We start from the raw sequence: 14,134 nt of genomic DNA, 5'->3' as shown, positions 1-14,134 counted from the left end.
CCCCCCCCTCTCTCTCTCTCTCTGTCTCTTTTCCCCCGGGTTCTTCAGAGCACGGGCTGTGACTACGGCCAATGTCACCGCAAGGACGTGTGAAATTAAACCACGAGGGAGGGATGGAGAGAGGAGAAGAGAGGAGAGGAAACGGGAGAGGCGACAAAGAAATAAGGAGAGATAAGGAACCGCGGGCAGAGAGAGAGAGCGACTACAGCAATGAGATGGCAACGATTAGGCTACAAACACAGGTAGATAGAAGCGCACAGTTGTCTTCTCCCACGATGCCGGTTTCGGCGGCTGTCAGTGGTTGACCCGACGCATTAAAAATTCAGTGCGGTATGAACAGCCCAGTCTACGCCACGCCATGCCCGGATGTCGCCGTAAGGCTACAACCCCCGGTTTGACATTACAGCAGCGTTAGTTAGCGCATGCAGGCTACACCAATGTCCCGTTACGTCCGCGCTGTAGCCATGATTAAGCCGGAGATTTGTTTTCTGAAGGCCACCGGACGCTGACATTTGAAAACAAGCGCTCATTCGCTCGTTCGCTGATGACAAAAGAGCCTGATTGTTGCCACATCCAAAACAAACGTGACTGAGAGTGGAATTGGAGTACGCGTGAGCCACTTGCGACAGCATCCTTAAAAGAACACAATCGTGGTGGGTCACCAAAACCTCACCCTTTGTCGGTGCGTTGCAGATGACAAGCTAACCCAGTTTCTGCCCTTCAATGGGCCAAATCTCAGAGCCTAAGCGTTGAACGACTCGCTTTGATTACATAAAAAAAACCATGGGCGAAAATAGGTTGGGCTACAATTCATTCCTACAATATTATTAGTCAGCTTGCGCACAGGGTATTCATGTCTTCGAATCAGCTGTGTAGCTCTGGTCAAATCCATAATAGCCTAGGCTACAAGGTGCTCAGACTATGATCACTAGCCGACCAGGGTGACCTCCTTGATTTGCGGGCACTATGCATCTCTGCCTCTCTGCCTCTCTGTCTTTGGTCGCGTCAATCCCCGCTTCTTGTAGCGTAAGAGGCTGCAAATTATTGAATAATTCACTGAATGTATAGACATCAAGAATAAAATAAAAACGCCACCGACCCGGTCTTACCTCATGCCGAACCTCATCATTAATCACATCAGTGAGACGGCTCATTCATTGTGGTAAGCGGTGCGGGGTCGATTGCTGCGGGTTGCTTTCTTTACGGGCAAGCTGACATGCGCACTGGCTTCAGCTTGCCCCAGCCTGATTAGGATGACAGACAGGCACAAGAGCCAATGAAACTCTCATGTGCTAATGCCATGACTAGCCCCTAGCTTAAATGAAACACACACACACACACACATTCTGTTTTGTATCAGATTTGTTCACATTTGTTGGACAGAAAACGTTTCTAATGATTGCATTGGGAGGGTGCATAATTACTTACATGGATCTCTAATAGAAAACATTTGTTGTAGGGAATAAAAAGCTTGAGGAGGAATAGCAAACGCAGACGAAGAAAGTGTTTGAATAAACACGACAATGCATGCTAATGTTAGTGCAGACACCATATGGACCGAGGGGGCGCCCTGGTGGTGAAAGACAGACACTGCAGTCAGACTGTAGATTGAAACCCCAAATATATTTACAGTAATGAGGCCAAACCATACAAGGAGGATGAGGAAAAGGAGGAGAGGGCTGATAAACAGAGAACAGTGAACTGTAGAGGAAAGCTAATAAAAGACACCTGGAAAAGGAAGAGGAGAAGGAAAGATATGAGAAAATAGTTAGGGCAAGATGAAGTGGCACGTAGAGGGACAGGGTAGGCTATGCTACACATGTATACAGTAGATTTTTGCCCAGACATTGTTATGTAAGGGATAATTTAGATGTCAAAAAAATATTGACAAACCCACAACATTCTTCATGATTAGTTCGACATAGGACAAATGTACACAGATAGGTCTATACACTTGCACTTGCACTGCACAACACTGATGCTGTAGACTGAAAATATTTATTATATACTGAAAGTATTTATTTCAATACTTACAGTATTTCTTACCATAATCAGCTACAGTAATCAATCAACAATGAAATCATTTAAACAAATAAAATCTGTAGACAAATAAAAACTACTGCATAAAGTACATACACTTTGACTCTGATTATCCAATTTGTTCATTAGTGTAGTCATTGGCAATCCGGGGCTTTGTAATGACAAGGAAGTAACCTCTTATCTGTGTCTAAGGTGTGGAAATGTGTGTAGAGTTTTACAAATCACTGTGTGTTAATGTTTTGAAACTCTGTGGAGGTGTTTTGCTCCTTTGTGTGAACATTTTTATTTTAGTGTGTAAACAATCGTAAAAAACTGTAAGTTTCAAGCCTATCATTATCGCTGTGTCCCCCATGGTTAACAAAAGTCATTACTTAACGTTAGTGATGGAACTCCAATGATTTCAAACTTCAGACAAGCGTCCACCAACCAGGAAATAAACGATCTACAGTAGGCCAGACTCTGCGAAGTTAGGCTAGTTTATGCTAGTTTCAGTTCAACATAACAGTGTGCTGTTCAATGTCCATGGGGTTTATGCTAATCCCTGTTCAACAACAGTGCTCCATCCACTGTAGTGGGTTGATGCTGCTAGTCCCAGCTACAAATGGCTGTGTACCCGATCCACTGGTGATGAGGCTTGGCAGGACTGCACCCGCACTAGCGTCAGGTAGCTGGAGGTGGTGTGAGCGGCTCGGTTGAGAGCGATGGTGCACTTGTACCCCTCTGAGGTCTGGACCAGCGTCCCGGAGAAGCCGCGCTTGCTGTCCATATAGTCTTCCCACCAACTGAAAACACAACCACGCCAGTTAAAAACAGTATGGTGTCTGGTGGAGAAATGACAACAGAATGTTTTTTTTTAAATGAACAATGGATCAGTTAAAGGTGCTGTGTCTTTAATACTGTTCTACTCGCCTGCACAGAAACAGCATCCTACCTAGCGCCTGTGGTGTCTGTGTCTGTAGTGTCTGTGGTGCCTGGTGTCTGTGGTGTTGTACTCACCTGCACACGAACACCATCCTGCCTGACGTGTCTCTGGTATCTGTGTCTGTGTGGTGCCTGATGTCTCTGTTGTCTGTATCTGTGGTGCCTGGCGTCCGTGGTGTCTGGTGTCTGTGTTGTCTGTGTCTGTCGTGCCTGGTGTCTGTGCTGCCTGGTGTGTGTGTTATCTGGTGGTCTGTGGTGCCTGGTGTGTCTGTGGTGTCTGGTGTCTGTGGTGCCTGGTGTCTGTGGTGCATGTGTCTGTGGTGTCTGGTGCCTAGTGTCTGTGGTGCCTGGTGTCTGTGCTGCCTGGTGGTCTGTGGTGTCTGGTGTCTCTGGTGTCTGTGGTGCCTGGTGTCTGTGTCTGTGGTGCCTGGTGTCTGTGGTGCCTGGTGTCTGTGTTGTCCGTGGTGCCCGGTGTCTGTGTCTGTGGTGCCTGGTGTCTGTGTCTGTCGTGCCTGGTGTCTGTGTTATCTGGTGTCTGTGGTGCCTGGTGGTCTGTGCCTGTGTCTGTGGTGCCTGGTGGTCTGTGTCTGTGGTGCCTGTGTCTGTGGTGCCTGTGGTGCCTGTGTCTGTGGTGTTGTACTCACCTGCACACGAACACCATCCTGCCTGACGTGTCTGTGGTGTCTGTGGTGCCTGGTGTCTGTGTTGTCTGTGTCTGTGGTGCCTGGTGTCTGTGTTGTCTGTGGTGCCTGGTGTCTGTGTTGTCTGTGTCTGTGGTGCCTGGCATCTGTGGTGTCTGTGGTGCCTGGCGTCTGTGGTGTCTGTGGTGCCTGGTGTCTGTGGTGCCTGGTGCCTGTGTCTGTGGTGCCTGTGTCTGTGTCTGTGGTGTTGTACTCACCTGCACACGAACAGCATCCTGCCTGACGTGTCTGTGGTGTAGCCCGCCCACATGGAGTCAGAGTGGGGGCCTCCGGGGATCCACAGGTAACCTTTACTCTCACAGGGGTCCAGCAGCAACTACACACACACACACACACACACACAGGTAACCTTTACTCTCACAGGGGTCCAGCAGCAACTACACACACACACACACACACACACACACACACACACACACAGGTAACCTTTACTCTCACAGGGGTCCAGCAGCAACTACACACACACACACACACACACACACACACACACACACACACACAGGTAACCTTTACTCTCACAGGGGTCCAACAGCAACTACACACACACACACACACACACACACACACACACACACACACACACAGGTAACCTTTACTCTCACAGGGGTCCAGCAGCAACTACACACACACACACACACACACACACGCACAGGTAACCTTTACTCTCACAGGGGTCCAACAGCAACTACACACACACACACACACACACACACACACAGGTAACCTTTACTCTCACAGGGGTCCAACAGCAACTACACACACACACACACACACACACACACACACAGGTAACCTCTACTCTCACAGGGGTCCAACAGCAACTACACACACACACACACACACACACACACACACACACACACACACACACACACAGGTAACCTTTACTCTCACAGGGGTCCAACAGCAACTACACACACACACACACACACACACACACAGGTAACCTTTACTCTCACAGGGGTCCAACAGCAACTACACACACACACACACACACACACACGCACAGGTAACCTTTACTCTCACAGGGGTCCAACAGCAACTACACCGGAGCACACACACACACACACACACACACACACAGGTAACCTTTACTCTCACAGGGGTCCAACAGCAACTACACCGGAGCACACACACACACACACACACACAGGTAACCTTTACTCTCACAGGGGTCCAGCAGCAACTACACACACACACACACACACACACACACACACAGGTAACCTTTACTCTCACAGGGGTCCAACAGCAACTACACACACACACACACACACACACACACACACACACACAGGTAACCTTTACTCTCACAGGGGTCCAACAGCAACTACACACACACACACACACACACACACACACACACACACACAGGTAACCTTTACTCTCACAGGGGTCCAGCAGCAACTACACAGGAGCACACACACACACAGGTAACCTTTACTCTCACAGGGGTCCAGCAGCAACTACACACACACACACAGGTAACCTTTACTCTCACAGGGGTCCAGCAGCAACTACACACACACACACACACACACACACACACAGGTAACCTTTACTCTCACAGGGGTCCAACAGCAACTACACACACACACACACACACACACACACACAGGTAACCTTTACTCTCACAGGGGTCCAACAGCAACTACACACACACACACACACACACACACACACAGGTAACCTTTACTCTCACAGGGGTCCAACAGCAACTACACACACACACACACACACACACACACACAGGTAACCTTTACTCTCACAGGGGTCCAACAGCAACTACACACACACACACACACACACACACACACACACAGGTAACCTCTACTCTCACAGGGGTCCAACAGCAACTACACCGGAGCACACACACACACACACAGGTAACCTTTACTCTCACAGGGGTCCAGCAGCAACTACACACACACACACACACACAGGTAACCTTTACTCTCACAGGGGTCCAGCAGCAACTACACACACACACACACACACACACACACACACAGGTAACCTTTACTCTCACAGGGGTCCAGCAGCAACTACACCGGAGCACACACACACACACACACACACAGGTAACCTTTACTCTCACAGGGGTCCAGCAGCAACTACACCGGAGCACACACACACACACACACACACACACACACACACACACACACACACACACACAGGTAACCTTTACTCTCACAGGGGTCCAGCAGCAACTACACCGGAGCACACACACACACACACACACACACACACACACACACACAGGTAACCTTTACTCTCACAGGGGTCCAACAGCAACTACACCGGAGCACACACACACACACACACACACACACACACAGGTAACCTTTACTCTCACAGGGGTCCAGCAGCAACTACACCGGAGCACACACACACACACACACAGGTAACCTTTACTCTCACAGGGGTCCAGCAGCAACTACACCGGAGCACACACACACACACACACACACACACAGGTAACCTTTACTCTCACAGGGGTCCAACAGCAACTACACCGGAGCACACACACACACACACACACACAGGTAACCTTTACTCTCACAGGGGTCCAACAGCAACTACACCGGAGCACACACACACACACACACACACAGGTAACCTTTACTCTCACAGGGGTCCAACAGCAACTACACCGGAGCACACACACACACACACACACACACAGGTAACCTTTACTCTCACAGGGGTCCAACAGCAACTACACCGGAGCGCACACACACACACACACACACACAGGTAACCTTTACTCTCACAGGGGTCCAACAGCAACTACACCGGAGCACACACACACAGGTAACCTTTACTCTCACAGGGGTCCAGCAGCAACTACACCGGAGCACACACACACACACACACACACACACACGCGCGCACACACAGACACAGGTAACCTTTACTCTCACAGGGGTCCAACAGCAACTACACCGGAGCACACACACACAGGTAACCTTTACTCTCACAGGGGTCCAACAGCAACTACACCGGAGCGCACACACACACACACGCACACACACACACGCGCACACACAGACACAGGTAACCTTTACTCTCACAGGGGTCCAACAGCAACTACACCGGAGCACACACACACAGGTAACCTTTACTCTCACAGGGGTCCAACAGCAACTACACCGGAGCACACACACACAGGTAACCTTTACTCTCACAGGGGTCCAACAGCAACTACACCAGAGCACGCACACACACACACACACAGGTATCCTTTACTCTCACAGGGGTCCAACAGCAACTACACCGGAGCACACACACACACACACAGGTAACCTTTACTCTCACAGGGGTCCGACAGCAACTACACCGGAGCACACACACACACACACACACACACAGGTAACCTTTACTCTCACAGGGGTCCAACAGCAACTACACCGGAGCGCACACACACACACACAGGTAACCTTTACTCTCACAGGGGTCCAACAGCAACTACACCGGAGCGCACACACACACACACACACACAGGTAACCTTTACTCTCACAGGGGTCCAACAGCAACTACACCGGAGCGCACACACACACACACACACACACAGGTAACCTTTACTCTCACAGGGGTCCAACAGCAACTACACCGGAGCGCACACACACACACACACACACACACACACACAGGTAACCTTTACTCTCACAGGGGTCCAACAGCAACTACACCAGAGCACGCACACACACACACACACACAGGTAACCTTTACTCTCACAGGGGTCCAACAGCAACTACACCGGAGCACACACACACACACACAGGTAACCTTTACTCTCACAGGGGTCCAACAGCAACTACACCGGAGCGCACACACACACACGCGCACACGCACACGCGCACACGCACACACACGCACACACACACACACACACTTTTATAATTCCACTTTGTAATTCTGGCACATGTGGTGTTGTATTACATACAATTCAAGTCAGCAGTGCTGCGACTCTAAATGAAGGGCATCTGAGCATGTGTTTGGCAGACCACAGTGCATACCTTCTATGTTAATATCAGATAACAAGGCACACCATGTTACCATTGCTACCATTTTTTTTTTCTTTAAAGGCACAGTCCTTGATCTTGGTGAGCGTACCTCATACTTGGCGGCTCTCATTGTTTTGCCATCGTAGCCAAAGAGGCAGGAGTCCCGCCCAGCCACCGTGTAGACCCAACCAGCGTGCCAGTCTCCGCTGGGTCCTAGAGCCCGACACACCCGCTTGCCAGAGGGGGTTTTAACAGTGCCTGCATGAGCAGATCCCATCCCATTAACACACAATGATGCATGGCTGTATGTACACAATGATGCATGGCTGTATGTACACAATGATGCATGGCTGTTTGTAAACAATGATGCATGGCTGTGTGTGTGACAACTGGTTAAAACCCCAAACCCCTGCCTGTGTCAAATGACTAAGGTGTCTGAAATATGTATGCTTGTTGTGCTATCCCGTGCCTGTGATCATGTATGATGAAAGCGTAAGAAACTGTTAGTGCAACTAATAAACTAACTAGCTAAAAACAAACTAAACTTCATGACAAGAAAGGTAGTATAGTATATTGGAACTTTCCATAAACACAAAGAACCACATACAGTACAGTACACACACAGATGACTAGAGTAATGTACAGTACTTATAGTATAGAAAGACAAGAGATAGACAAATAGGCAGATAGATGGATAGACAGACGTTTGCTAAAATTCACAACGAAATTAATGACAAATAGAAGAGCCTAGACATGCTTGTTCGACACTTAACCCACAGACATGCGGGTTAGACATTGTACCAACTGACATATCAGATATGCAGGTTAGACATTGAACCAACTGACATATCAGACATGCAGCTTAGATGTTGTACCAACTGAACCAACTGACATTTCAGACATGCGGGTTAGACATTGAACCAACTGACATCAGACATGCAGGTTAGACATTGAACCAACTGACATACAGTACATGTATCAGACGTGCAGGTTAGACATTGAACCAACTGACATATCAGACATTCATGGTAGACACTGAACCCACAGATATAACAGACATGCATATTCTACACTGACCCCACAGACATGCATATTCTACACTGAAACCACAGACATAACAGACATGCATATTCTACACTGACCCCACAGACATGCATATTCTACACTGAAACCACAGACATGCATATTCTACACTGAAACCACAGACATGCATATTCTACACTGAAACCACAGACATAACAGACATGCAGCTTAGACATTCTACACTGACCCCACAGACATGCATATTCTACACTGACCCCCATAGACATGCGCGTTAAGCGCTGAACTGACCGTTAGGTGTGTGCGTGGGCTGGGCCCAGTGCATGCTGGGAGAGCTGCACTGCTGCGCTCGGTTCTTGACCCAGGGGCCCACGCAGGTGCACACGGGCACGTGGTGGAAGGTGGAGCACACGGCATTGGCACCGCAGGGTGAACCACTGCAGCCGTCCACACACCTGTAGACACACACACACACACACAGAGAGAGAGAGAGAGAGAGACACACACGCACATACACACACACACACACAGAGAGAGAGAGAGAGAGAGACACACGCACATACACACACACACACACACACAGAGAGAGAGAGAGAGAGACACGCACATACACACACACACAAATTAACCAAACCATGACTTCAAAACTGAGGTACACACCAAACACTGATTTTTATTTACCGTTACACCCCTTATACACTTGCCACCGTCGCACACCTCGTTGTCCTCGGACAGACACACACACGCACATACCCACACACACACGCACACACATAAATTAACCAAACTGACTTCAAAACTGAGGTACACACCAAACTCTGATTTTTATGTACTGTTACACCCCTGCTGCCGTCGTGCACCTCGTTGTCCTGGCACACCCACACGCACAGACACACACACACAGACACACACACTGTGACTTACCTGCCACCGTCGCACACCTCGTTGTCCTGGCACACACACACGCACAGACACACACACACACATAATGATTTACCTGCCGCCGTCGCACACCTCGTTGTCCTGGCACACACACACGCACAGACACACACATAATGATTTACCTGCCGCCGTCGCACACCTCGTTGTCCTGGCACACACAAACGCACAGACACACACACACACATAGTGACTTACCTGCCACCGTCGCACACCTCGTTGTCCTGGCACACACACACACACACACACATAGTGATTTACCTGCCGCCGTCGCACACCTCGTTGTCCTGGCACACACACACGCACACACACACATACACACACACACACACACTGTGACTTACCTGCCGCCGTCGCACACCTCGTTGTCCTGGCACACACACACACACAGACACACACACACACATAGTGATTTACCTGCCGCCGTCGCACACCTCGTTGTCCTGGCACACACACACGCACATACACGCACATATACACACACAGACACACACACACACACACACACATAGTGATTTACCTGCCGCCGTCGCACACCTCGTTGTCCTGGCACACACACACGCACATACACGCACAGACACACACACACACACACACACACATAATGATTTACCTGCCGCCGTCGCACACCTCGTTGTCCTGGCACACACACACGCACACACACACACACACACATAGTGCTTTACCTGCCGCCGTCGCACACCTCGTTGTCCTCACACACACACAGACACACACACACACACATAGTGCTTTACCTGCCGCCGTCGCACACCTCGTTGTCCAGACACACACACACACACATAGTGATTTACCTGCCGCCGTCGCACACCTGGTCGTCCTCGCAGGTGCGGCTGCTGGAGCAGCGTGGTCCGGCGCACGGGCCGGCCGGGCTGAAGGGCCTGCAGGGGGCGCTAGTGCAGCGGTACACCTCCGCGCGCTCCCCGCTCACCAGCAGGGCGGCGCCGTCGTCGTCACACGACGCCTCGCACACCGTGGTGCCGTTCTCCGCTCTGCACCGCGTGGCGCCGTTCCTGGGCTCCGTGTAGCACACGGGCAGGGCGCTCCACCGTCCGTCGGAACACTGCGCCGTCTCTGGGAACGCCCGGAAGCCTCCGGAACATCTGAGCTGGACGCGCTGCCGCTCGGCGCTGTGGTGCGGCCTCTGGCAGTAGCTGTTGATCAGGTGATCGGCGCTGAGAGGACCACACCCAGAGCCCACGGACATGTCCTTTACAGTATTTACAAAAGAAGCTTCTATGGGTTTACCGTACACAAATGTGAAATAGGTCTGCCAGGCTGAGACACCCTCCGACCTAAGGGTGGTCACGGACTTGACAAAGTCGTCCAGTTTTTCCGCGTAGGAGGCCGAGCAGGCTATCGGATCGTGCGGCTGGACTGACGGATCTTTAGGATGCAAGAGCAGCTCTCGTAAAGCCTCCAGAAGGCTCGAGTCCTCCTCCCCTTTATTCCCTCTTAACATGTTGTCGAACTGGAACAGGAGATACGTAAACGCCTCCTCTGTCTTTACAACGGCTCCGAAATTTGAGACAAATCTATCCGTAGAAATCTGATGTCTTTTCAACGAAGCGGCCTGATGGCTTACAAAGGACAGTTTATCCATCACATCCTGGTAGCGTAGCTTCACCCACTGAAATCTCTCTCGTGCCTCAGCGTGCCGTGCTAGTTCCTGAACCCGGAAGTAAACTGCAGTTATGTCTGGAACAGGGTTGACGTTGATGGAGTTGATCTTTTCCTCCAAGGCTCTCGAGTTCCTGATTTCATTCCAGACGTCGTTCTCACAACTGCGACCATAGAACCTGGGCTCACATAGACAGAATCCTGTGGAAGAGTTCTCCGCTTGCCTACAAGTTCCGTGGCGACACTGTAGCGTTGAGCAGCTGGGGTACTTAAGACTCTCCATGCCCTTCAGAACAACGGTGTTGGTGTATGTTCCTGTCGTTATGAACACGAAGGTTGAATAGCAGTTCTCAGTGACGGTATCGCCGACGGTCGTGTAGTCCAAAGACTCGGAGATGGCGTGAGCAAAAGCCATCTGCTTCACCAGGCCACTGGGGAACCCCTCTGTCATGTCCTCCTGCACCATGGGGCAGACGGGACTATTCTTCATCTTCTGACGCGCTTGTGCACGGCGAGCTGCGTCCACCTCGGCCTCTCTGCTGCGGGGGACGAGGTAGACCGTCCGCCCCTGAGAACGCAACGTGACGAAGTCTCCGTACGTGAACCCGTAATCCAAGCTGGAGTCCAGGACGATGACCGTCCAGGTAAACCAGTTGAACTTGGCATCCAGGTGTGCCTTGATGTCCGTGGCCATCGACCGGACCTCTGAGAACGGACGGCTCATGATCTCCTCCACGTCCTTTCTGACCCACGCCGCGTAGCCGTCCGCGCAGTCGAGAAGTCTCCGCCGGACGAACTTCGAGAGCGAGAGCAGACGCTCTGCGGCCGTTGGAGCCCTCTGCGGGTCGGCACGACGGTCGCTCTTCAGCTTGTCGTAGATGGCGCTGACGAAGGACCCTCGGATCATCAGAGCCGTGACGTAGGACGAGAACCGCGTCAGCACGCGCACGTCCCCCTCGGACTGCTCCCAGATCAGCTGCAGCAGACTGCCCCCCCTCACCGGGCTGCTCTCGGTGACGCGCCTGTGGGAGTAGATATGGAATGAATAAGAATAGAATATATACTTTTTTGATCCCGTGAGGGAAATTCAGTTCTCTGCATCTAACCCAATTTAACCAAATTAGTGAACACACAGTGAGGTGAATCACACGACCCAGAGCAGTGAGCTGCCTGCCCAACCAGCGGTGCTTGGGGAGCAGTGAGGGGTTAGGTGCCTTGTTCAAGGGCACTTCAGCTGTGGACTGGTCGGAGATCGAACCGGCAACCCTCCGGTTACAAGCCCGAAGCCCTAACCAGTAGGCCACAGCTGCCCCACGGCTGCTCAAGAAGCCTGATTGGTCAAAATGACTGACTGATTGAATGAATGAATGATTTTCCAGCAATTGCCACTTTTGTTTTAAAGCCTTATTTATTCATAATCCTGGGATATGTCTATTTTGTGTAATAAACTAGGTTTATTACCTCCGCCAAGGAGGTTATGTTTTCATTGGGGTTTGTTTGTTTGTTTGTTTGTTTGTCTGTCTGTTTGTTTGCCTGTCTGTTTGTTAGTAAGATAACTCAAAAAGTTATGGATGGATTTCGATGAAATTTTCAGGGAAGGTCTGAAATGACCCAAGGAAGAAACAATTACATTTTGGGAGTGATCTGTATCACTGTTTGGATTCAGAAGGCGGTTATGTTTGTCGCTTAGTGGTGTAATGCAGACATCCCAAGTCTCCCGGAAGTTCCGGGAGTCTCCCGCATATTAATAGCGACTCACTGATGCCCGCAAATTACTTAAAATCTCCCGGTGTAGGGATACCTCCCTGAAATGACTTTTTGCAGGTTGGGATGCCTGGTAATGGCATGGTATGGCCACGTGGTGGCAATCTGAATAGTTTAGGTTCAAATGTATGACAACCAAGGAAGAACAATACAGGCGGAGGTCTGCGCTCTCTGAGTGCTTTTCTAGTTTAAGAAATGCGATTACCTCATAGTATTTGCTCATACCTGTGGAAGCTCATCACGCCGTCCTCTGTTCCCCTGCTCTCGTAGTAGCCGGTGAACCTCTCCGCCGCCCTGGTCCTCTCCGCGGGGGTCTCGGCCACGGCGAGGCTGGAGACGAGCTGCTCCAGCTGGGCCCAGGCGTTCAGCACGACCCCCTCCTCCGCGCTCGGCCAGAGAGGCAGGCCGGGGAGCGGCCGCACCTGGGGGGCGGAGAGGGAGTCCAGCTCCCTGCTGACCTGCCTGAATCGCCTCTTGACGTACGTCGCGTGATCGCCGCTCTTAGCGCCGGAGCCGCACGCGAAGCGCACGAGCGAGCCGAACGCTTCGATGAAGGGAACGAGCTTGGCGACGCCGTCGAAGGCCTCCATGCCGTCTTTTAGTGCGCTTCGGTCGTGGGAGTGAGTGAGCGTGTTGGCGGCGTCGGCCAGAGCAGTCAGACTCGCGCGAGTGGCCGAGAAACTCGAGGTGGTCTCGTCCATCAGCAGCGCAGCAGCTTGTGCTTCAGCTTCACCGTCACCGGCTTGGACTTGTGATCGACCAATCAGGACGCTCAGCAGGATGACACACAGCAATGACACGCAGATCTTCAGGGTAGCCATCCCCACCCCTGTCTGGACACAGGAAACACACCACACACACACACACACACCACACACACACACACACACACACACACACACACACACACACACACACACACACACACACACATACATTAAGGACTAACTATGTCCCGACACAAGCCAAAGCAGTCCTATCTGACACACACACACACACACACACACAGTCATACACACACACAGTCATACACACACACACACACACAAACAGTCATACACACAACACACACACACTA

At 51.1% G+C, this 14,134-nt stretch overlaps 2 protein-coding genes across 3 annotated transcripts in view; both read right to left on the bottom strand.

Annotated features, from left to right (window-relative positions):
* Positions 1-1,189, bottom strand: part of LOC134079007 (intersectin-1-like) — a 30,719-nt gene extending 29,530 nt beyond the window's left edge. The window contains exon 1 of the mRNA XM_062535172.1: positions 1,110-1,189. The gene's annotated coding sequence lies outside the window, so the exon portion shown is untranslated. The remainder of the gene's footprint in view (positions 1-1,109) is intronic.
* A 790-nt stretch (positions 1,190-1,979) lies between these two features.
* LOC134078995 (SE-cephalotoxin-like) lies at positions 1,980-13,885 on the bottom strand. 2 transcript variants are annotated; one of them, XM_062535159.1, is made up of 6 exons: positions 13,282-13,885; positions 10,467-12,314; positions 9,007-9,170; positions 7,784-7,932; positions 3,860-3,978; positions 1,980-2,822 (listed from the first exon to the last, which is right to left on the bottom strand). In XM_062535159.1, the coding sequence occupies exons 1-6, from the start codon at positions 13,875-13,877 to the stop codon at positions 2,636-2,638; spliced, it is 3,063 nt and encodes a 1,020-aa protein (XP_062391143.1). In that variant the 5' UTR covers positions 13,878-13,885; the 3' UTR covers positions 1,980-2,635. The 2 variants fall into 2 exon arrangements, with proteins under 2 accessions (XP_062391143.1, XP_062391144.1); XM_062535160.1 differs by having other exon boundaries at positions 3,860-3,950.
* Between the last annotated feature and the right edge of the window lie 249 nt (positions 13,886-14,134).

Source organism: Sardina pilchardus, chromosome 4 (genome assembly GCF_963854185.1).
Source record: "Sardina pilchardus chromosome 4, fSarPil1.1, whole genome shotgun sequence".
Classification (NCBI taxonomy): domain Eukaryota; kingdom Metazoa; phylum Chordata; class Actinopteri; order Clupeiformes; family Clupeidae; genus Sardina; species Sardina pilchardus.
This window is presented reverse-complemented; position numbering and strand designations above follow the sequence as displayed.

Coding starts and splice junctions, on each gene's coding strand:
- LOC134078995 (XM_062535159.1), bottom strand. CDS start 13,877: ATGGCTACCCTGAAGATCTGCGTGTCATTGCTGTGTGTCATCCTGCTG. Junction 12,315..13,281: donor GGCGTGATGAGCTTCCACAG/GTATGAGCAAAT, acceptor CTACTCCCACAG/GCGCGTCACCGAGAGCAGCC. Junction 3,979..7,783: donor TGAGAGCCGCCAAGTATGAG/GTACGCTCACCA, acceptor GTGTGTGTGTAG/TTGCTGCTGGACCCCTGTGA.